At 36.3% G+C, this 24886-nt stretch overlaps 3 protein-coding genes across 5 annotated transcripts in view; all 3 read left to right on the top strand.

Annotated features, from left to right (window-relative positions):
• The window catches only part of dock8 (dedicator of cytokinesis 8), a 44485-nt gene extending 30246 nt beyond the window's left edge, over positions 1–14239 (top strand). For all 3 annotated transcript variants that reach the window (XM_058785529.1, XM_058785530.1, XM_058785531.1), the window contains 12 exons: positions 106–257; positions 916–1098; positions 1269–1395; positions 6573–6660; positions 6820–6916; positions 7003–7137; positions 9718–9870; positions 11879–12037; positions 12135–12235; positions 12519–12711; positions 12874–13017; positions 13547–14239. In XM_058785529.1, the coding sequence (XP_058641512.1) occupies positions 106–257; positions 916–1098; positions 1269–1395; positions 6573–6660; positions 6820–6916; positions 7003–7137; positions 9718–9870; positions 11879–12037; positions 12135–12235; positions 12519–12711; positions 12874–13017; positions 13547–13822 (1808 nt within the window). In that variant the 3' untranslated portion in view covers positions 13823–14239. The remainder of the gene's footprint in view (positions 1–105; positions 258–915; positions 1099–1268; positions 1396–6572; positions 6661–6819; positions 6917–7002; positions 7138–9717; positions 9871–11878; positions 12038–12134; positions 12236–12518; positions 12712–12873; positions 13018–13546) is intronic.
• A 2113-nt stretch (positions 14240–16352) lies between these two features.
• On the top strand, positions 16353–20105 carry LOC131546169 (dedicator of cytokinesis protein 8-like). Its single transcript, XM_058785536.1, has 3 exons — positions 16353–16866; positions 17653–17823; positions 19007–20105. The coding sequence occupies exons 1-3, from the start codon at positions 16676–16678 to the stop codon at positions 19056–19058; spliced, it is 414 nt and encodes a 137-aa protein (XP_058641519.1). The 5' UTR covers positions 16353–16675; the 3' UTR covers positions 19059–20105.
• A 1603-nt stretch (positions 20106–21708) lies between these two features.
• aopep (aminopeptidase O (putative)) overlaps positions 21709–24886 on the top strand; it is an 84748-nt gene continuing 81570 nt past the window's right edge. Inside the window, exons 1-4 of the mRNA XM_058783956.1 lie at positions 21709–22229; positions 22617–23522; positions 24451–24617; positions 24722–24866. Of these exons, the coding sequence (XP_058639939.1) occupies positions 22777–23522; positions 24451–24617; positions 24722–24866 (1058 nt within the window). The 5' untranslated portion in view covers positions 21709–22229; positions 22617–22776. The remainder of the gene's footprint in view (positions 22230–22616; positions 23523–24450; positions 24618–24721; positions 24867–24886) is intronic.

Consider the following 24886-nt stretch of genomic DNA (forward strand, 5'->3'; position numbering starts at 1 on the left):
TGCTGGATTGTGGCTCTCTGGTGCTGCATGATGGTAGTTTGAAATGGATCGTGATTTTCAGATCTGTGGTTTAAATGTGTGAATGAGTATATGTTGTCTTCACAGTATCTGACTCGCGTGGTGGTAAAGGCAAGTCCGGTGGGCCTGAGGAAGATCCTGACAGCATCACCCCCATCAATCAATCTGTTGCAATGGCAATCGCTGGAAATCCTTTCAACACTTTAACGAGAAATGCACTGGTCTCTATGGCCTCTGTGGTATGAATAGTTTTTAAATAACATAATTTTTTATAATGTTATATACTGTATTATTATATTATATTAAAATAATTAACATAATTGACATGCGAAATAAATAAACACTAAATATTTAAATAATTTTACTGTATAAGAAAGTCTGTGGAGTGATCAGTGTTATTTTAGTATTGTTTATATGCTATTATAATGTTTATTAATATTTCAAAATAGCTTTTATTTTAAATAATGAATTTTCAGTTTAATTTCTGTTTAGTCATTTTTTTGTCATTTTTATTAGTTTTTTAAAATATTTCTATGTAGCTTAAAATTATTTGGATTTCAGTTATAGTTTTAGTACTTTAAGAAAAATAAGAAATTTTGCCTTAGCTACTGAATGAAAAAATTCATTTTTCATTTGGTTCATTTCCACTTTAATTCAATAAAGGAAAGTAATTTATAATTTAATAGTTTCGGTTTTAGTTTCTGTTAACAACAACACCGGGAGTGATATGAGAGTATAGAGTTTAGCATACGATATATTTGACTGTTATTGATCAATCATAATCTGGTATTCCAGAGAGCCTTGTATTATGTATGGATATTTGTCTATTCATCTGACATATTCCAAAGAAACCGTAATTCTCATTTGAGTATTCTTTGACAATGTCTTTTTGTCCAGACGGGGAAAACTAGCAACATGTTGACAGCAGAGACCAGTCGCAATCTGCTCATGTGTTTCCTGTGGATTATCAAGAACGCAGATCAGAATCTGATCCAGCGTTGGACTGTAGACATGCCTTCATCTCAGCTGAGCCGTCTGCTGGAGCTTCTCGCCATCTGCATCTCCTGCTTTGAGTACAGGGTAAAAACACATCAGTAACTGCAGCATCACTCAGTGACCTTCAAGAAGTGCTTAGTCACAGTGACAGGATGTACTTTGATTTGGACAGGAAGACGTCTTCTGGATGTCATTAGAACATTTTCATGTGGTGTATTGTGTGTGTGTGTGTGTGTGTGTGTGTGTGTGTGTAGGGGAAGCAGAGTTCTGATAAGGTGAGCACACAGGCCCTGCAGAAGTCTCAGCAGGCTAAGGCTCGTCTGGAGGAGGCTCTGCTGGGAGGAATCGGAGCCAGAGGACAAATGATGAAAAGGGTGGGAGGTGAGCTGCATCTCATGTTTTACTTCCTATCTTAGCCTTTAAAGAATAGTTCACCCGAAAATAGAAATTCTGTCATCATTTACTCACTTTCATGTCATGCCACACTGTGTGACTTACTTTCTTCCATGGAATACAATGGGCAGATTATAAGAGATTATTTTTTCATTTGATTGAAAAAAATCACACAAAAAAATCACATTAAAAAGTGTATTTATTTTAATATATTAGTTTAAATACATGAATGAATATAATATAGTGCTTAATTTGTAAATGAATAATTGCTGGATCCAAACAGCAGTTAAAAGGCACCGTGACTGGCAATACAACTTTTCCTGGAACATTCAATGGCGTCACTAATCAGTGATGCCACAACTATAAGAGCATCGTTCACAAGTTTCAGCATAGACCTAACTACAGCCTAGGGCACAGGTTTTCAAACCCTGGGTCAAAAATTTGTCGCCAGGATGATTTAAGGAAAATTTATACGTAAGTTGCATTTAAAAAACAAAACAAAATTTGTTTTCATAAAAATAAAATACAATCATAGTCTATATATGAAAGGTATAAATATATGCGGTATATATCTGACTTATAATTAACAGATTTAAAATAGATGTGAGGTGCGGCGCTCCGCAAACAAGTTCACGGAAAGGAAACCGAGATGAAAGAATGCGCATCCTGTTTGTTTGCTTTATTTTACAAAAGCACAAATCGTCTATTTTTATTGTGTGGTTTTGAATTATGTCTTACTCTTATCTGTATGACAAAAAATGAGGCATTCAGCTGTTCGATCACGCAGGCACCCGTGCGCGCACTCACACACCACATATTCTAGCAATTCAAACTTGACATCATAGTCTGATCATGATCAAAATAAAATACAGTCAACCAAATAGCTCATGTGAAGAGGATGATTATTTTTCCATCGATTTACGAATGCGCGTGAAGTACAAAGTCTAGTCTACATAATAAATAATTGTTTAACATTCAAATACATTGCGAATATGGGAACATTTTGATTTGTGCTGAATGAGCTACGTGAGCTAACACCTGATACTTTGTTTCGCTTTGTTTTGATTTCTTTAGCTTTATATATTTTTTTCATTCTTGTTCTGTTCTGAATACCGTTACATTTAAATGATTTGTTCTGGAGTGAGGGGAAACATAGGCTATAGCTATGTTTATAGTGTTTATAATGTTTATACATTTTAATATTTCTCTTTATTTGGTATTATTTCTAGTATTATTACACACTTGCCAAAAGTTCTGCTGCTCACAAAGCATATTATTGTTTTGTGAGCAGTGGAATGTTTGGAGAGAGTGGGTTAAGCAGTAAACACCAATCAATGACAGCGATTTTAAACTTAAGAAAGCTGATGTTGGTCAAAAATATTTCAAAGACCAATACATATAACCTCCAAATACATCCAAATAAACTCACGTCTCGCATGCACGCACGCACTGTCACGATCTAATGCACTTGTTAATGCCTGATCTTTACAAACAAATATTTGCAAAAATACAAAATCTGACATTTTCTGGAACAGGATCCGGCTCAAATTAAGCACTGTATATATTTATGTGTATATATAATATACATTTTTCATGAGACTAATATATTACAATAAATACACTTTTTAATGTGATTTTTTGTGTTTTTTAAGTTTAAATAAATGAAAAAATAAATAAATAAATAAATAAATAAATAAATAAATAAATAAAAAATAAAAATAAAATATATATATATATATGTATTTAGATAAACACACACTTATGTAAGTTTCCTTACCTCAACGAACTCATAACTGACAATAAGCTTGACTTTTTGTTTCTCACGGAAACTTGGCAAGTTCCTGATGACTTCCTGCAGTTAAACATACTCACGCCATATGGATATAAGCAGTTGTCCAGGCCACGACTGCATGGTAAAGGGGGTGGTCTCGCTGTCATCTACCGTGATAATCTCCGTATCACACAACTCGACTTCCACGACACCGATACATTTGAATATATGGTTCTGAAGGCTGACTCTCTTACTATCATTCTACTCTATCGTCCTCCCAAAGCATTTTCAAACTTTTTTTCCCAACTTAGTGAACTGTTAACCCTTGCCTGCTCCATGTCTTCTCCTGTTCTCCTGCTTGGTGACTTTAATATACATGTTGATGTTGTTTGCTCTAACACCACTCAACTACTGTCTGTTTTTGATTGTTTTAGTTTGTCTCAGCATGTTAATTTTCCTACTCATTCTCATGGTCATATCCTTGATTTGATCTGTACCTCAGGTGTTGGTATTTGTTCCATCTCTTCCTCTGATACTGGTATCTCTGATCATAAACTCATAGACTTTCACTTTAGTTTGCCTATACATGATAAATCTGCAAAGACTGTTATATCCTACCGTAATTGTAATAATGTTGACGTCACATCATTTTGTTCCTCTATTGCTTCCTCTAATCTTTCTGATGTTTTTGATTTATCTTCTCCTTCACTGATTCTTTCAAATTTTAACTCCATATTATCTGATATTTTGTCTGTACATGCTCCTGTTAAGACTAGAACTGTTCCTTCTACTCATACTTCTCCCTGGTTTACCCCGACCTTCACATCCTCAAGAGCTCCGTCGACGGCTTGAACGTCTCTATAGGAAAACTGGCCTCACTGTTCATCACCAAGCCTTTCTTGAACATCTCAAAATTACAAATCTGCCTTACACTTAGCACGCTCTAGTTTTGTTTCTGCCATGATTAATAAAGCTAGTAACAGACCAAAAGCACTATTCGACACAGTAAATAAACTTACCAAACTCCCACCTAATGATACTGCAGGTTCAGCTGAATTCTGCTACTCCTTTCTAAATCATCTTCTAGACAAGACGGCTGCCGTCCACCAGGGCTTTTCGAACAGCACTATCAACTTTAACTTTGAGCCTAATCCTCTGGTCATTCCCTATCCTACTTCTCTCTTACTAATCCTTCCTCTGTCTCTGAGCTTATTTCAAATCCAACTCCTCTACCTGTCGACTAGACCCAGCTCCTACTTCTCTCTTAAAACAGTGTCATTCGGTAATTTCTGCACCTATCTCTCATTTCATAAATGCTTCGCTTGTCACTACTACTTTTCCTCAGTCACTTAAAATCGCTGCAGTTACCCCGGTTCTCAAAAAACCCAATCTCGATCCGTCAGTTTTATCCAATTATCGTCCCATTTCAAACTTGCCATTTGTTGCTAAATTACTGGAAAGTACTGTAGCAGCCCAGCTTCGGTCCTTCCTAGTGGCAAATAATTTCTTTGATCCATTTCAGTCAGGCTTCCGTCCAAAACATAGTACAGAAACTGCCCTTGTAAAGGTAGTTAATGATTTATTACTCTCTTGCGATACCGGCTCTCTATCGTTACTTCTGTTACTAGACCTCAGTTCTGCCTTTGACACTATCTCTCATGATTTACTCATCTCTCGACTTTCGGCTGTGGGTATATCTGGTACTGCTCTTTCCTGGTTCTCTTCATATCTATATGATAGACACTTTTACATTTCTGCTCGGGATTTCAGATCCCCTACTGCCCCCCTGAAACAAGGCGTCCCCCAGGGTTCCGTTCTGGGGCCTTTGCTGTTTATTATTTACATTTTACCACTGGGTCAGATACTACAGCGTCACGGCTTTAGCTATCATTTTTATGCTGATGACATCCAAATCTACACGTCATGCAGGCCTTCCCTATCCACCCAAATCGACAAAATTTCTGTTTGCGTGCAGGATATTAAAACTTGGCTTAACTCTAATTTTCTGAAACTAAATATGGAAAAAACCGAGATCATCATCATTGGTACTCCTGCACTTACCACCAAAGTTCCGCTGACTTTACTTGTGATATTACTGGCACTCTAATCACTCCATCTAGTATCGTCAGAAATCTCGGTGTTATGTTTGACCCATCTCTTTCATTTCAGTATCATATTAACTCTCTCTCTAAATTGGCATTTTTTCACTTACGACGAATTGTCCAGCTCCGTCCTTTCATAAGTACCAAAGATGCAGAAACTCTCATTCACGCTTTTGTCTCATCTCGTCTCGATTACTGTAATGCCCTCTTCATTGGCTTGCCAGCTACCACTATTGCTAGATTACAGTATATTCAAAACTCAGCCGCTCGTATTCTCACTGCACCAAGCGTTCAGCCCACATCACCCCTATTCTAGCTGATCTGCACTGGCTACCAGTGGCCTATCGCATCAAGTTTAAAATTATCCTGCTTACTTTTAAAGCCTTGAATGGTCTGGCTCCTTACTATCTCTGCAATCTGCTCCACCCCTATTCTCCACCACGTTCATTGCGGTCCTCTGATTCTCGCCTTCTCACCATCCCTCGATATCGCCTCTCTTCCATGGGGGGCAGATCGTTCAGTGTTGTTGCCCCTAAATTATGGAACTCTCTACCCAGATCACTCTGTCTTGCCAATAGCCTGTCTGAATTTAAATCGCTGCTCAAAACTCACTTGTTTTCAGAATGTTATCTTTCTTAGTTAACCTCTGTTTACTTTGTTTTATGTTGTATATTACTCTTTGGATTTCTGATGTTGTTTTCTTTCTGTTTATTGTTCGATGTTTTCCTCCCATTTCTGATGTTTATTGTAAAGTGTCCTTGAGCTCTGGAAAGGCGCTATATAAATAAAACTTATTATTATTATTATATAAAGTATCATTTGTTCTGTGTTATTTTACTAGTGTGAGATTTTATAAGGTGACCAGTTTTAAAGGGATTGTCAATTAAAATGATCCATTGGCTATTTATTTGTGTATATATATATATATATATATATATATATATATATATATATATATATATATATATATATATATATATATATATCTTTGTCTGTTTTTAAAGCCACATGATAACATTGTGTGAGGAAAGGTGGTATTTATTTAGTTGTTTTTTTTTACTGCCAATCTGGATGAATAAATTATGACATAACTATTCCTTTAACTTTTGAGGGGACAGTTACTCTTGGCGCAATGAATAATATATTATTTGTTTTCCACAATGCACTAAAATTATTTTTAATTTCTCGTAAAATGCTGTCTAATTTTACATGTTTACAGTCCGCAGACTTCCTTTGTTTAGATATTTTCTAAATATGTCCCGTCTTGGTGTGTTGGCTGTGTGTTGTGCAAGGTAACGACCGGACGCTGGGTCAGAGAGAGAACCTACGCTGGAGGAAAGACCTTACACAGTGGCGCCAGACAAACGACAGGCAGGACAAGTGAGCGTAAAATAGTACCAATCATTTCACGGTTCACATCCATTTAACCTGTGGCACTTCTCATTTATTGTTTGTTCTAGCTCTCCACAGCCCTAATCTACAGCTCAAATGAAGCTTTTTTTTGTTTTGCTTAATGTCTTGGTATTGTTGTTTCCTCAGATCCAAAGCAGAGCTGGATCAGGAGGCCATAATCAGTGGTAACCTGGCAACTGAGACCAACCTCATAGTCCTGGACCTGCTGGAGATGATCGTACAGGTAACAGAGAACTCTTACAGTGGAACTAAAAAATATTTAGAAATTTTAGTATGAAATAATGCTTTTGCTTTGTGTTCTACTTCCAGGCAGTTCCTCTGGCGGACTGTAAGGATAATGTGGTTGGTGGAGTGTTGAAAGTTCTGCTGCACTCTCTCACCTGTAATCAGAGCACCACCTTCCTGTCACACTGTTTCAGCACCCTAAGGGCTCTCATAGTTAAGGTACTGACCTTTTGTTGCTGTGTATATTTGTTTCAGCTGACAGTACACAAAAATGTGCTAAATGTGCTGAAATTGAATTTGTTTTTATTTATAACCATATAACAGCATTTATTATGCTTTATTTTAGTGTTCAACTCCTTCTAAATGTTATAGCTGTAGGCTACAACGGGTTTGGTTGTCTACATGGTTAATTTCTGGTTCATAATTGGATTCTGTCAGAAAAAAAAACATCTGAATGTCGAGGCAAAGAAAACTTGTCAAATTTTCTATGTCAAAACAAAAATCAACCCCCCCAGCAAATATGCTAAAATAAGTTATAAAGAGAGATTTAAATATGAGGTCAAATCAGGTAACTAGTTATTTTTTTTTATAGCTATAATTTTAAAAGTGATAGAGTATGCCACCTGGCTAACATCATTTATGAAAATATTATGGGTGTGAATGATTGACACATGGACTGTAATATAAGAATAACTAATAATAAATAATTAACATTTACTTGTAAATATAGAGACACGCATTCAAGATGTGCATTAAAAGGCAGTAATCACTAGAGTTATTGAGGGGAGACATACACCTTCCTCAATATTCAGATTAGCAGTCGACCAGTCTGAATTGGTCTAATCCAGTTCATATTTTTAAATAGGTGATTTGTAAAATATTACATTTGGGCCCACCCCGGTCTTGTGGATGATGGTTTTACATACAATTATAATAATTTGATTATTCTATATAATAATTATACAGTTGTTTATTAAAGCTGAAGTCCGTAACTTTTCTTGGTTAAAAATGATCCAAAATCAATATTTGAGCAAGTACATAACCAGCCAGTGTTCAAAACTATCGACCTTACTTTAGCCCGATTTACAAGGGTTAGCTTATAATAATGTTTTCTAATTTGAGTGGTACGGGTAGGTTTTCATTACGTCACGTCTGGTAACATAAAGAAGTTGTCCCGGCTACTAGGCTTTGGCATGTGCGGCTCCTGCAGGTGGCGGATCATTTTCTCACAGCACCTAGAATAATTAAATGTAGGCTATCATTTTGATGGCGGATTGTGTTTATGAAACACATGTGAATGAAATTAAATTATATTCCAGTTTTAAATGTGCTTCTGATTACAGATAGCCTGGGATTGCACAAGATTTGTATTTTAAAGAAAACCAGTTCGAAGGGAGCATAATTTGCTTTTTGGGTTAAAAGAATTTCTTAATATGAAATTCAAATAGCATGACAAGACTGTGCCGAAATTGAAATCTACACGCTAATACACACTATACTCAGTCACGCAACGCTGATGTTGTTAACATTAATAATTTGAGAATAAAGTATAACAATAATAATGATTTGCACGGTTTGATGTGATATGAGCTAACTGATCGTTAGATTAAATCACCATTGGTAGCACGATTTATTGTAATGCTTTTTTCCTCAGTTGGTCAGAACAAACGTGGCAGACTTGTTATTTGTTCAGATGACAATATCCGGTGAAAATTCTTATTTGGGTCATAAATTCCAAGACGTAGGCTAGAATCTGTGACTGCGAAGTACAGTAAATATCCACACTGACAGCTACACATTCACCTCAAAACATTAGATTCATCCGCGCTGGAGCCACGCCGCTGCACAACCCACACAAGCGAGATAATTCTGCACACAGCTGCAATTCCAGGTTTTCAAACAGAGATGGCAACAAAGAGGCAAAACTTACAGACTGCAGCTTTAAATAAAAAGACAAAAAAATTACTAAACAAAAATGAAAAAAAACAACAACAACAAGAGTCTCCCTACTGACTGCTTAAGTGATTAAAATTAATCATATACTAAAGTTCAAAAGTATGGGGTCAGTAAGATTTTTTTTTTTAGAAGTTAATAGTTCAGTAGTAATAGTTTATTCAGCAAGGGCACATTAAACTGATTAAAAGTGATGGTAAAGACATTAACAACGTTGCAAAAGATTTATATTTCAAATAAATGCTCTTCTTTTGAACTTTCTACTCATCAAAGAATCCTGAACAAAATCCACAACCATATTAAACTTTTTTTAAACATTGTTAATAATAAGAGATGTTTCTTGAGCAAAAAATCAGTACATTAGGTCGATTTCTGAAGGATCACGTGACTCTGAAGACTGGAGTAATGACTGCTGAAAATTCAGTTTTACCATCACTAAATATTTACAATTTTACTCATTCACGATATTACTATTTTACTGTATTTTTGATCTAATAAATGCAGCCTTGGTGAGCATAAGACACTTCTTTCAAAAGCATTAAAAAAAACTTACCAACTCCAAACTTTTGAACATATATACATCATATAGTTGTAAAAATAATTATATGACAAATATCCCTTTTTTGTTTGTTATTTCCCTTCTATACTGGAGTTGCTTAGCACAACTGCATAAATTTAGTCATGAATTAACAAAATGTGATTATTGAATGTCTGTTTAGCACCCAAGAGACTTGCACCTAGAGATATTTAACAAAGAATGAAAACTGTACAAACCATCCCCAGTCTCCCCTTTCTGTAATCATGTAATATTGAATATATGACTGATACGATAATATTTTCTTTCAGTTTGGTGACCTGTTGTTTGAGGAGGAGGCCGAGCAGTGTGCTGACCTGTGTCAGAAGGTTCTTCATTACTGCAGCAGCTGTGTGGACGGCAACAGGAGTCAAGCTTGTGCTACACTGTACCTGATCATGAGATACAGCTACAGCTCCGCTAGTGTAAGATACCAAATAACTGATCAATCAACACCTCTATTGTTAAACAAATGAAAACACTTCCGCCTGAATGTCTTTTCTGCGATAACATGATGCAGACGTAACATTGACAATTCCCTCTATAATGTTATTCTTCTCTTTGTCTGTCTGCTGCCTGATAACATGAGCCTGTCACTGCTTGCCGGCCGTCCCTCTGTGTGCACCAGCCTGATGGCTGGAGTATTTCCTCTGTTTACTCAATTTCTCACCCCCCTCAGCCCTCCCCTACCAGATGGCCGTGTTGTTTGCCATCTCATTCATCTTTAATGGGCAAAGGATGGATTTCTCTCCCTGTCTGTCTGTTTGTTTGCTTGTTTGGTTTGTAAAAGGCTCCAGCAGTCAGTCCTGTCGTTAGTGTAACCTTGAATAAGTCATGTTGATTTCTTTTAGCGGCAGACCGTCTTTTACACCTCTATGCTTTGTTTTTATGTTTCTCAAGGCCGTTTCTCACATTAGATTAAACGGTGAAAACAGTGAAGTAAGGTTTCCGCACAAATTCAGAATTAATCTTCTCAGCGGTGTCGATGTTGAGCCGTTCTTCATGGCGAAACTGACCTAGATGCGAGATTGCTGACGTCCAGAGATGCTTCGCACATACGCTCAATTTAACATAATGGTGCCATTGAAATGATCCATTGGCAATTATACAGGGGTTAATGGGGGATCATTTTGCAGTTTCCTGATGCTAAGCAAGATGGATGGAGCATTTTCAGCCTCTGGCTCAAGCCTCCCTTGGAATCAATGATCTGAGACTATGACAGCAATGGCCAACCGCGCCTGGCAGTGTGGCGTTTTCTTTCACAGCCTAACACCTGTATCTGACAATGTAACCTTCAATAACCTCAGCAGGGCCAGCCCAGATAAATGACATGGCTCTGGTTGATAGGAACTGATGGGGGAAGGGCTGTTTTCTAAATGGGAAACCTCAGGCAGTAATCAGACCTCTGCTGTCATGATGTTTTGAGTATTCAAACTTTAGAACGAGGCTTAAAATTAAAGGGATAGTTCACCCAAAAAAGCTCACCTTCATGTGGACACAATGTTCATGCTGCTTGTTTGAGCTCCAAAAATGACAAAAAAAAAAAAATCTCATAAAAACATAGTAAATGTATTACATGTTTTGTGTGAAGACAGCATTACTGACATCAGACCTGGTGCAATGTGTCTTGGCATGGCATATTTGAATTTGTATATGAATACAAATGTGAATTAAAGTTGTGGTGGAGCTTGTTTATGAACAACAATTCTCATCAATAAGTCAGGTTCTGGAAGTAAAGTCCCATTCATTTTCTTCATAGGGGAATTGATTTTTAACAATAACTTCTAAAAGCTACATGGTTATTAATCAATGTTATATGCTTTTTTCCACATGATTTCAATGTATTTTTTAAATTATCTTCTTTAACTACAGAATTTTTTTGTGTTACATGGTGTAATTCTGCATGGGAATCTCCAACAGAGAGAAAAAAAAAAACAAATCGTGGTAAAAGAAGTTTTCATTGCTTGCCCATTCCCATGAAGCACTGCAAATGGCATAATCGAGTCAGCCTCCCTACTCTCTGAAACTACTTAAATATTTATATATATGCATATTTTACAATAAACTTAAATTATGTTGTTATTGTATACACAATGAACATCTTTTAAATCAATAGTTTTTTTATTTAGTATTTAATAGTTCTTTCCTTTCTAAAAGCCGTTAAGTACACAGTCTTGTACCTTTGTCTTTTTGTCTGGATTTCATGGGATAAATAAATGGGGAAAATACTTCCAAAGTCAAGACTACAAAAAAGTGGGCACTTTGCTTGCACAGGACCCAAGTACATGTTCTGAACTTAGTCCAAAAAGATTTTAAATTCTCCAGAGTGAATCTTTCTACAATTTTTTTTTTTTTTTTGAATATATTTACAGCATCTACCAGGAGAAGCTAAACAAGCCAAACCTTGACACCTTGGTTTTTTTGTCCTTGCAGAATTTCTCCAGAGTCAAGATGCAGGTGACAATGTCTTTAGCCTCGCTGGTCGGCAAGTCTTCAGACATCCATGAGGAGTACCTACGCCGCTCTTTCAGAACTATCCTAGCATACGCGGAAGAAGACACGGAAATGCAGTCTACACAGCTGCCCTCACAGGTAAAACTTTGGCCAGAAGTTTAGACTTTTAGACATCTACTTCAATAAGTATACAAAACATTTTAATGAATTACCCTACTGGTTTCTGTCCCCACAGGTGGATGAACTCTTGAGGAATCTAAACAGTATCCTCTCAGATACAGTCAAAATGAAGGAGTTCCAAAAAGATCCTGAGATGCTCATGGACCTCATGTATAGGTACACACACATTCTGCTGCAGCTAAAACTGAGTCTTGCATCTGCATTTTGGATCCCAGGCCTGTGGTTTTCTTCTCTGCTTCCCATTTTCGCTGTGGTTTCTACTGTTTGTCTACTGTTTTTGAACTTACCATGGTAACCGAGTGGCACATTTGAGCCCTGCAGTGTGCCTCACATGTGTAATAACTTGAGCGAATATGCCAGTCCACATATGCTTTGATATTAGAAACGCAATTTTATTTATTTCCTCTGAGCATTAACCTATGGTTTGCTTTGACTCCAGGATCGCAAAGGGTTACCAGACATCTCCAGACCTGCGTCTAACCTGGCTCCAAAACATGGCAGAGAAGCACAACGGCAGGAAGTGCTTTACAGAGTCAGCCATGTGTCTGGTCCATGCCGCGGCCCTGGTGGCTGAATATCTCAGCATGCTGGAGGATCACAAATACTTGCCTGTGGGCAGCGTCACCTTTCAAGTGAGTTATTATCATGGCTAGGAAACGCTTGAATCGGCTCCCTTTCCGAAAAACAACAGTAGGCGTGAATTATGTCTCGGCTGCTCTTCGAACCCTCACACGCGGTTCAGTGTAAATGAGATCCTTGTCCGCCTGTGGTAAATAATTGTCTCCCCCCACCAGAACATCTCTCCTAACGTGCTGGAGGAGTCTGCAGTCTCAGACGACATATTGTCTCCAGACGAGGATGGGGTATGCTCGGGACGCTACTTCACGGAAAATGGCCTAGTTGGGCTTCTGGAACAGGCTGCTGAGCTATTCAGCAATGTGAGTTATCCGTGGAGCAAGGCGCCAACGGCATCCAAATTAGCAGCCCATCTTTTTTAATGCGACTTCATATTTTTCTGTTGTACGAGACTGCTAATTCTTCATTATATATTTTATTTATATATATATATATATATATATATATATATATATATATATAAACTTTGTATTTCATTATATTTGAATATTTTTGTAATTAATAAGTAAAATAAATAATAATAATTACTATTATTTGTGTTCATTTTATGATAAACAAATGTAAATATTAATTTAATTGTAAAACTGTAATATTTAATATGTATACTTATAATAATCATTTAAAAAATAATTTATTTAATTTATGCATCTATTTAAAACATTCAAATGAACGTTATGTAGCTATACAGTGTATATATATATATATATATATATATATATATATATATATATATATATATATATATATATATATATATATATATATATATATATATATATAAAATAGAAAATGTATTACTGTTCATTGCTTCTTACCATTGTTCACTTCCAGGGCGGGTTGTATGAGGCAGTTAATGAGGTATACAAGGTAATCGTGCCTATACTGGAGGCCCACAGAGATTTCCGGAAGCTCGCTTCCACACATGACAAGCTCCAAAGGGCTTTTGAGAACATCATTCAAAAGGTAAAGCATATAAATGACATGTCCTCCTACATGACTCTGCCAGGCAGGAAGAAGCTGTCTAGTGCGATCATGATCTATATGCATGTGGGCAGCTGGACAGAAATAGGGAAGTTAATGTGCTGTGACATGCTTTACTTCATATAAAACGATTTTAAACTGCATTTTGCTGTTTTTTTTTTTAAATAGCTATTTTTAAATACATTAAGTTTTATGAACACTAATATGAGCCCTAATTGAGGAGCATAAATTGAGACGCTATGTAATTTTAACGAGCTGTTCTTCACACCACAAAAAAAAAAAAAAATGTTGAAGAAAGCTGCTAGTAACTTTCACAAATTACAAAGCATCAGCAAGTCGTCACCTTGGAATTATAAGGTTCTATCTGCATTCTGAGTGGTTTTGAGATATTGAGCTTCAAAGTTTTTGCATTACATATAGCAAAAATGATATGGGGAACAAGTCTCTTTCCTACATGAAAATGACAGAGACCCTAAATGTATTCCAAATGTACAATATCAAAATCCTCTCAAATTTTTAAATGGGGATTTTTGGAACAGGTCAAATGCAGATAGAACCTTCTAATTCTAAAAGTCATTTTCCGCTTGGAATTATAAGGTTCTATCTGCATTCTGAGTGGTTTTGAGATATTGAGCTTCAAAGTTTTTGCATTACATATAGCAAAATGATATGGGGAACAAGTCTCTTTCCTACATGAAAATGACAGAGACCCTAAATGTATTCTAAATGTACAATATCAAAATCCTCTCAAATTTTTAAATGGGGATTTTTGGAACAGGTCAAATGCAGATAGAACCTTCTAATTCTAAAAGTCATTTTCCGCTTGGAATTATAAGGTTCTATCTGCATTCTGAGTGGTTTTGAGATATTGAGCTTCAAAGTTTTTGCATTACATATAGCAAAATGATATGGGGAACAAGTCTCTTTCCTACATGAAAATGACAGAGACCCTAAATGTATTCTAAATGTACAATATCAAAATCCTCTCAAATTTTTAAATGGGGATTTTTGGAACAGGTCAAATGCAGATAGAACCTTCTAATTCTAAAAGTCATTTTCCGCTTGGAATTATAAGGTTCTATCTGCATTCTGAGTGGTTTTGAGATATTGAGCTTCAAAGTTTTTGCATTACATATAGCAAAATGATATGGGGAACAAGTCTCTTTCCTACATGAAAATGACAGAGACCCTAAATGTATTCCAAATGTACAATATCAAAATCCTCTCAAATTTTTAAATGGGGATTTTTGGAACAGGTCAAATGCAGATAGAACCTTCTAATTCTAAAAAGTCATTTTCCGCTTGGAATTATAAGGTTCAATCTGGCAAAACATTAATTGAAGCAACAATTTTCAAGAAAAACAAACTTTTATAAGTTTTTTATAATTTTTAAAATATAAAATTAGTGTTGTAACAATGTGTCAACATGTATGAGAGAGGGAAATTTAATGCTTTATTTATCACATTTATTCCATATTTTAGGAGAAATAATTTTTTCTTGGTTAAGTGAGGCACGAAGGGCAATACTAAATATTTTGTCCAGTGCTAATGTTAATTTTAGCTGGATTATAGTGGGTAATTAAACACATTATTGAGGGAACAGTTAAGGCAGCTAACGTTACTCTAATCCATCTGACCAGGACTTTATTCCACAAAAAGCAGCACAGGGAAAATGGCATTCTCTTTAGATCAGTATGGCCGAGATAACATGCTGACGTTTATTGTTAAAATTAAGACCTCATCATTTAAATTGTTGACTATTTTATATTTAAGGCTTAATGTTTTAAAATGTAAGATATTTTAAGAGTTTAAACTGCATGAATATTTCGCCAATCATTACATAATCGGGTCTTCAGCGACCCAGACTTGTATCCAGCACGGATGGATCTCTAATTGCTTCAATAGCAGACTCTCCTGATATTTTAAAATTAAATTAAATTAAATTAAAAGAATAATAATAAAAAGAATAAAATAAGCATACTTCCTTACCTTTTGAAACTTAGAAGGGTTCGATTTGAGCAGATTTGACCATCACTGCCATTGTCAGAGCGCATTTCCCCAATATACATTCAGCATCTGGCTCATATTCACGATCTCAATATATTCTCAAAACTATCGTTTTCAGCATCATAATGAGTGAAAAATCACATCATTATGTTTTAAACAGTGCCACTTTGTGGAATAAAGGTGAATTGCACTTATTGATTTTGCAGACAAGTACTTATTGTTGTTTAATGTTTAATCTTTCCTGCTGTTACAGAGCAGTCCGGCGACATGACAAAGAACGTTGATCCTGATTGGTCCGCTTGCGAGCATTCAAGTGCTGATTGGCTGATTCGCAGATAGAACCTTCTAATTCTAAAAGTCATTTTCCGCTTGGAATTATAAGGTTCTATCTGCATTCTGAGTGGTTTTGAGATATTGAGCTTCAAAGTTTTTGCATTACATATAGCAAAATGATATGGGGAACAAGTCTCTTTCCTACATGAAAATGACAGAGACCCTAAATGTATTCTAAATGTACAATATCAAAATCCTCTCAAATTTTTAAATGGGGATTTTTGGAACAGGTCAAATGCAGATAGAACCTTCTAATTCTAAAAGTCATTTTCCGCTTGGAATTATAAGGTTCTATCTGCATTCTGAGTGGTTTTGAATACTTTAGTTAATGTAAGGACAGCTATGGAAGAGTAATGTAAATCTTAGGGTTGTAGGGATTCATATGGATGCTCCCAGCGTCTCTATATTTATAGTTAAGTCTGAAACTCCAGAGTGACAGTTTACAACACTAATCAAGTTTAAAACATATCCAGATCCTCTGGATACCGCTGCGGTTATGTGATAAATGCCCTTTGGAGAAACTACATACAAAGAGTGCGGCAATGCCTCTGCTCCTGGCTCCACGGTGACATCACTCACACAAAGACTTATTCATGATCTTTCCCTTATGTGTTGACTTTACCTTGTGGCCTCCAATGGATGAAGCCTTCATTTTCTCCGCTAGCGCTGTGGGAGAGAGGGGGGACCTTTTCTTTCCTTTTCTCACTCTGTGTGTCTCTGCAGGGTCCATTGGAGGTGGCCCAGGTCTTCTTGAATGAAATCCCAGCAGACCCCAAGCTCTTCCGTCATCACAACAAACTGCGTTTGTGTTTCAAAGAGTTCATACTGCGGTGAGTGGCTGCTTCCAGTGGAAAAGAGATATCAATGTAATCTTTTCGGTGACTTGTGATCGAATGAAGCAAGTTTTCCATCAGAGGATCAAAGGAGATATAGAAGTATCTTTATTTTATAGTGATTGGTTTGTTTAAAGTTCTGTATTTGAAAGTTTGCTGAAACACTTGGATGTAAGGCACCCGAGGGGCTTTTCCGCAAGCGGAGAAAACCCGTCTTAATGTCACCCAGCTGCATTTGTTTTGCATAATCATCATAATGTTTAAACCAAGACTCGAAACAAATTAAGTTTTTGAATACAGTGATTTTTCCCAGGATGTCTACAACTTGTGTGGAAATATTACATATTGCTTTTTACAGATGGAATAGTTCATGTTGGATTCTGGGCCTTGATTGCTGCCAGCGTGCAGACAAATATTTACTGTAGTTTAAAATATGTTTATTTTTCTCCATAATCCATCCAGGCTGGCACAATCCGTCTCTAGCCAAGTTACCGGTATTTATGCCAAGACGTTATAGCCTACTAATTCTCAAAAGACCTATTTTGAAAGATCTAGAACAATTTAAAATTCATTTAGGAAAAAGATCCAGTTCCTCAATGTTCCCTTTGTGGCTTTTTGCCTTTGAACGAGTTCTTCTGGGGAATAAAACTAACTGTTGAGTATGCTTCTCAAACTCATTTGACTAGTTCTGTCCAAATGCAGCTAATTGCACTAATTATTCATCATCTGGTGCTCTGCCGAGCTTCTTGTGTTGCTAATGCTGTTGTGATTGCGTACATGCAGGTGTGGAGAGGCCATTGAGAAGAACAAGCAACTCATTACTCCTGATCAGAAGGAGTACCAGCAGGAGATGAAGAAAAACTACAACAAACTGCGAGAGAACCTGAGGCCCATGCTGGAGAGAAAGATCCCTGAGCTCTACAAGCCCATCACCAAACCTCGCATCGAGAATAGGTACACTCACTAGTGCTACACTTGACCTTTGACTCTGCAATCAGTGAATGATGGAAATTCTCTCTCGTGTTCGGTAGTATTTCCATAATCGGTGCTAAAGGAATAGTTCAGCCAAAACTGAAGATCCTATCATTATGGACTACTTTCATGGTGCTTTTATTTTGGAGTTTGTTTGGAAAAGATTTATGGGGAGTTGGATATGGGTTTGGAAAACATGTGGGTGAGTAAATAATGGCAAATTTTTCATTTTTGGGTGAACTATTCTTTTTAAGTGTGGCTTTTTGGAGTGAGTCTCACTGGCTTTGTTCACACAGCAGTAGAATACAGTTGTCAGTCCTGTTTGGAGTGCTAAATATTCTCTTAATAAAGGGTTATCAATGTCAAATTTGAAAAGAAGGTTCAATGCAAGGTTGAATGTAAATTAGCTGTTGCAACAGTAGTCTGGCGTGAGACAGACGTTTGGTGGGTTATTATTTGCTGTCAGTCATTAATGCTAGGGCTGTCAACCTTTCCCGGTTATAAATGGCAGAAAATAGAGGTGTGTGTATTTATAGACTGAAAAAAGTTTATCAAAAGTTTGAGGTTGGTAAGATGTTTTTGAAATACGTTGCATATGCTCACCAAGGCTACATTTATTTGAAAATGAAACGGTGAAAACTGAAATATTGTGAAACATTAATACAATTTAAAAAGAAGTGTGTTCTATTTTAATACATTTAAAATGGAATTTATTCATGTGATGTCAAAGCTGAATTTTCAGCAGCAGAAAATATTATACTTTTTTAGGATTATTTAATAGAAGGTTTAAAAGAGCTGAAAATAATATAATCAATATATAATACATAAAACTATAACAGAATAATATACATAAAATACATAAAATAATACAAATAAATAAGGAATTATATATAAAATACACAAAATATAATTAATAATTTTCATTCTTTCTCTAATCTCAACATAGAGAACAGGACCCACTTTGCATATCTGTTCATCAAGACATTATTCTATTTGCTCCAATATGCTGCTTTATATTCGGGACAGTCACCAAACATTGACTATGTGAATATGGCCGATTTGTTTTAGCACTCATATTTCACATTGCAGCTCTTTCTATGGAGCTGTTTCTTTCTAACATTGCATTCGCTGCTTAAGCTCCTGTTCCCTCTTGTGTTTGTAACAGAGATTCCTTCAAACGGCACAGCCTCCGTCGGACACAAGATGAAAATTCATGATGTCAAGAAAACGTCTCCAGAGGATATCAAGGGAAGGATGTTGCAGTGTGCCAGGAAACCAGAGCTCCGTCAGCTGATAATTAGATGACTCGAGCAGAGTTTCATGCACAGCATTCAAACCCCCTGAAAATATAGATTGTTGTATTCTATATTACTGTATATAAAGAATAGATTTTAAGGGACGTACAACTTTATTTGCTTATGATTGTTTTTAGAACAAAAACCTCAGCCAGTCACTTTTTTTTTTTTTTTTTTATACTTGTTTTCTGGATATGGTTCGAATCTTCCTTAGTATGTTACAACATATTGTATTCTTAACTAATACAATATAACTTACAGACATGTTACATGTGAGGAAGAAATCTACAACCTTAAATGAACTGCTTCAAGACAGAAAACCTGATCATATTTCAAAGACACTGAAAGTGTAAAAAATGGACAAAAAGGACAGTTAATGGTATAATGTATGTTTACATTGAGCTAATATAACATAAATCGTGATTTTTCACTTTGTTTGTCCATGTATATTGTAATTGCAGAGATTTACTGGATACAGTTTTGTATATATAGTTCTATTTTATTTATAGAGAATATTTAGCTCTTAGATACATATTCCAATATTAAAATGTGACCAGACCAGATCAGAATAAAAGTAAATCAGGTTTGCAGAGATAAAAGAACAGCACCAGTTAAAAATGCAGAGTAAGAGTGCATCAAATGTTTACTTTTGCCTCCTGTTTCTTAAATAACTGGAAATTGTGTCAAATTAATGATTTATTCTTGTTTTTTGTTTTTTTTTCCAATTTACAAGTGTACTGCACATAAGCGTATATTATATGTTGTTTCTGTTTCCAGTGCTTCATTACATCTGTTACATATTACTGCTCTGAAAACTATAAGAACAGTATGTTGGTTTTATTAAATGTATAGGTCATTGCAATTTCAACTTAGACTATTTCTTTTTGAAAAGCACAAAATAAATACAAATAAATAAATATTTTTGTCAATGAAACTTGAATGCACTTCCTAATAAAAGCTACAATCTTATACCTGTTGTGCCGTAATATTGTGTTGAGAAATATTATTTTGACTTATTTAGATCTATTCTTGCATTATAAACTATAATTCAGTGGCATTTTTGATTCAGTCAGACCACAGGTAAATCCTTATGAGATCCAGCTCAGCTTCCTGTCGCTGCATGATGACGCATATCGCATGAGACGGCTTTTCAAGCGTTGTAGTACTGTTACAGGGAGGAACAGGTTCGTGAAACAACTCTCGATATATATATAACATGACTTTTAGCTTTACGTTGCTGCGGTGCAAACCAGCTGTTGCAGCTAATTGTCAGTTGCATGTTCTACTGTAAGCAAATCAGAGGAGTCGGAAAAGGAAACCTGGAATCTCACTTCAATAACTGAGGTGGCTTTATTAGAGTGTAATATTAAAGCTGATTTGTTGATAAGTTTTGAACCCAGTCCGCGTCGAATCTCACGCGCTTTAAATGTGCACATCTGTGGAAGTAAGGTTCTGCTCGATTCTGGTCCTGAAGTCATCTAACTGCACAGTTTAGATGTTTCCCCACAAATTCGGGTCTTGAAACTTCTATTGTTAAGAAGTTATTTGTAATAAGGTTAAAGAGCCTTTTAAACGTGACGTCAATTTGTAGGCTAATTCCTTAAGGGTTCCCTCCACATTTTCCTATGATATTTGAAATAGGGTGAAATATTAATTAGGCTACACATAGTTATACCTTAAAAACTACTTTCTAAGTCTGTGTGATTAATATTATTGTGAATGATTCATTCATGCATATGTTTGGTTGCACCAAAATCGTCTGGGGCCCCTAGATTTTCACCACAATGTTATCTGGACGTACTACATCTACCATGGTGTCACTATCATGTGACTAACAGTATCAGCCATTCACAACTATTTCTTAGAAGTTTCAATTCAGACTACAGTTGTTAAACACAACACATCCTTTTAATATAAGAAAACATGAAAGTCTCTTCAAGTAATGTTAACTACAGAGTATATGCTACTCATAAATCAATCAAACATTATAAAAATCCATAGGAAATTTCAGACAGTACCTATGGCTTGAAAACCTTCAAGGTTTCAAGACCACAAACTGAACAGCTCTGGGGAAGATATCCTAACTGTGCAGTTCTGGGTTACTCCAGTATTGAGAACTACTGCTATGAAGACAGAATGAATATGAGTGTATTGCCTAGTCATCACCCAGAGAGTAGTATTTAACTTAAGGGTTATTTATGGTGTTTGATGGATGTGTATATGTGTGAGTGATTTAACAGCTGATTATGGGCCTCTGGTTATAAATTGTCACTTTAAGCACCTCTTATTAAATTTCCCCTTTGCACGGAAGAGAACACAAGTGTTCACTTCAAAGGTCTGAGGCCCCGTTTACACTAGTTCATTTTCTTTTAAAACGGCGTTTCAGAATGAAAATGATCCCCGTTTACACTAGCGTTTCAGAAACGACCTCCGTTTACACTACACAACCGAAAACGCATGCCACGTGACCATTCATGCAGGTAGATGTGTATAGGTAGAAGCCCTACTAGTATTTAGATGGCGAACGCGTCTACGTGCTTGGAGCGGTCGAATAGGGGATGGGTTTTAAATAGGCTACAGAAATTGAATAAAGTGTAAATCAACATAACATTATTTAGTCAAGAGCAGTGAGGGATTTCTTCTGTCTTTTGTTGTTTGATTAACATTAATGACAGATGGCACAGCTTTATTAGGCTGCTGTCACAAGACCTGTTTCACGGATATACCGTAGCAAAAGTTATGCGTTTTAAAACGAAAACGCACTAGTGTAAACGGGGCCTGAGTGTAGCCTATCCTTACAAGACAATGAAATATAGAAATGAATATTCTTCAGTTATTAGCAAATCATTTATTTGTTAAATATGCTAACTTTTTTTTTTTTTTAACCATCATCAAGATTTTAGTTTAAAAATTATGTATTGGCATAGGGTAAAGTTTGTTTAAAGTTACAGCATATACATGTACAATGAACTTACAGGGATAGTTCACACAAACATTTATACTCTAATTTTTCGTAACCAACGTTCTTCAAAATATCTTTTTATGTTCCACAAAAGAAAAGAAAAAGCCAAACAAGTTTGGAACAACATGAAAGTGAGTAAATGTTGACAATTGTAATTTTTATGAACTATTCCTTTAAGCAGTCCTGTGGCAAGACATTTTAAAAGTGCAAATGTTCAGAACAATTTAATATTCCAGTTAATAGGTTGTACAAAACTGCATACATTTTTATTATATAAGATAAAAGTCTTGTTAAAAATAGTTTTACAATATAGCATGTCATGTCTGCTGGAGAGTTTATGCCAACTACCCTTGTAATTATTTAGGATGTTACTGAATAATAGAATGTACGATGGCCTGAGGATATCTGTGTTATTTAAGTATTATGATTTAATGCTGTGATTGAGTGTTTACCTTACATAGGGGGACTACCTTACATATTCATTGAAGTAATATTTTCTTTAACATTTATAATTACAGGCTATTAAATTCCTCAGGACCAGATGCAGACTCAGTAACAATTGGAATTTTTAGAGAGACGGAATTATTTTACAAATAGCATTCCGTTTACATTACTCCTAATGATATTTCAGTCTGCTTTTAAAGATCTGTTCCTGCCTAAAGAATATTCCCATAAGATATGGAAAGCAACCGCGATCTGGATGTGGATCTGGATCCTAATAAAGATGACCTGCCCCTGCGGGCTAACACCAACCATATGCTTGTCCGACACTATGTTCTTGACCTGACTGTTCACTTCCAAAGGAATGTCTTTGGTGGCAGCATTGTTCTGTTTCTGGAGCCCGGTGTGGTTTCCAGCAAACAAGGTGAACTAGGATCTATATCAAACACACCAGTGCAAAACAGATCTCAGGTGTCATCTAAACATGACGTAAGTTCTCCCATCACACCTGAGCCAAATAAGGTGATACCCCCTGAGGAACCATCACGTTTGAGTGGAGGAAATTATGTCAGTAGTGTCTTGTGGGGTGATGAGAGTGAAGAATTCACCTTGGTGTTGGATTGCTGTGACCTGACAGTGTCAAAAGTGGAAGAGTTGGATGTAACTACAGTACCTGATTTAAAGAAACTTGACGTAGACAAACAACATGCAAATACGGATCATCCGTCATCCGGTCTGGTACAAAGGCTGGTCTCTATGCCTTCCGTCTGCTGGAGACTGCAGCATGAGCTATACGTCCAGTGCAGCCATTCCTCTACTGTTCATAATGTCCAACCTCTACGGTTCCACACAGACCAGTGGAGTCTTCAGATCAGGAAGGAAGGGGTTTGTTCCCCTCATGATTTCCCACGTGCTGTCAGAATATGGTATGAAACTAAGCCCACAGGTGGTTCTGTGAGGTGGACAAAAGACCAGGATGGCAGGTACCAACCATGTGTAGATATTTACATGCACCCATAACTACGGTTGGATATTCATACATTTCCTAGAGTCACAAGCTCTTGGTTCAACTAAATGTAATTCAAATTAATTTGGACATAAATCTGTTAATATTTTTAAACTAAAATAAAAATGGCTTGTACACATATGTATATGTGTACATACGTTAATTGAATTGTGATTAAAATGGTTCATTAGAAGGACCAGTTGGGACGAGTAATTTGTTCATGAATCGGACTACATTTTATGATTCACTGAAAAGAACGTTTGTAAGAATCATTTGTTCGTGATTCGTACTACATTTGTCGTGCTTTATGTTAAGGCAACAACCCGCGAAGACAACTTACGGTAATAGAAATTATTATCTTGGCATTATACTAATTATTTTGCCGTAGGACTGTAAATAATAATAAAAAAAAGCGGTGCAGAAAACGCTGGCATAGATCAAGATAGGCCTATCTGTGTAGGCTATAAAATATAGGCCTAATTGATATAACGATGTTTATTCAGAAATCGTCCTTTAAAAGAGTTAATTCAAAGAAGAATTTGTCAGACTGATTCAACGGCAACTTTTTAAAATGAATTATTAAATATGTAGGTTTGAACGAGTTCGACAGCGCGAAGACAACTTAATAGAAAGTGTTGTCTTGCATTTCACTGTCACAGCCACCATTTTATCACCTCATTCAACTCGAAATATAAGCTTGGGTAATATATAACTTATTTTTTCCGTTGGACTGTAGATAGGCCTTCAGGAATAGAGTAAAATCGACAATGGCTTTTTAATAATTCATATTTTTCAAATTAAAAGAGTTCAAATGAATATCGCGATGAAGAGTCCACATTTTCACCCATTTCGACCCACACACAACCATATCCAGGATATTCTGATGCCACATCTTTATCTTTTAGATGCTGTGTATATACCATGGGCTCGCCCATCAACAACAGAGCACTCTTCCCGTGCCAGGAGCCACCTGTTGCCATGTCAACGTGGCAAGCGCGTGTGAGAGCTCCGTGTGATTACGCTGTTCTAATGAGTGGTGAAAATCAAGCCTTTCCTAAGCCTGCGGAGACAGGTACAGTTAAAACCCTTACTCAGCACTTCAGAGTCACGGAGGTGTAATTTAATGCGCTAATTTTATTATGGAAAATGCTGAAGTCTTTTCTTTACTCCGTTTAGGTTTTCTGCAGTGGGATTATTATGTTACAATGCCAATGCCAGCCTCTACCTTTACCATAGCGGTGGGGCAATGGCTAGAGGCTGGAGTAAAACATCCCAACTTTGAGGTGGAAAAAACGGACAAACCTTTCGATAAAGAACCCAGGTATCTTGTTATGATAAATG

This window comes from Onychostoma macrolepis, chromosome 08 (assembly GCF_012432095.1).
Source record: "Onychostoma macrolepis isolate SWU-2019 chromosome 08, ASM1243209v1, whole genome shotgun sequence".
In the NCBI taxonomy this organism is placed as follows: Eukaryota; Metazoa; Chordata; class Actinopteri; order Cypriniformes; family Cyprinidae; genus Onychostoma; species Onychostoma macrolepis.

Coding starts and splice junctions, on each gene's coding strand:
- LOC131546169 (XM_058785536.1), top strand. CDS start 16,676: ATGAAGCCTTCATTTTCTCCGCTAGCGCTGTGGGAGAGAGGGGGGACC. Junction 16,867..17,652: donor TTCAAAGAGTTCATACTGCG/GTGAGTGGCTGC, acceptor GCGTACATGCAG/GTGTGGAGAGGCCATTGAGA. Junction 17,824..19,006: donor AAACCTCGCATCGAGAATAG/GTACACTCACTA, acceptor TGTTTGTAACAG/AGATTCCTTCAAACGGCACA.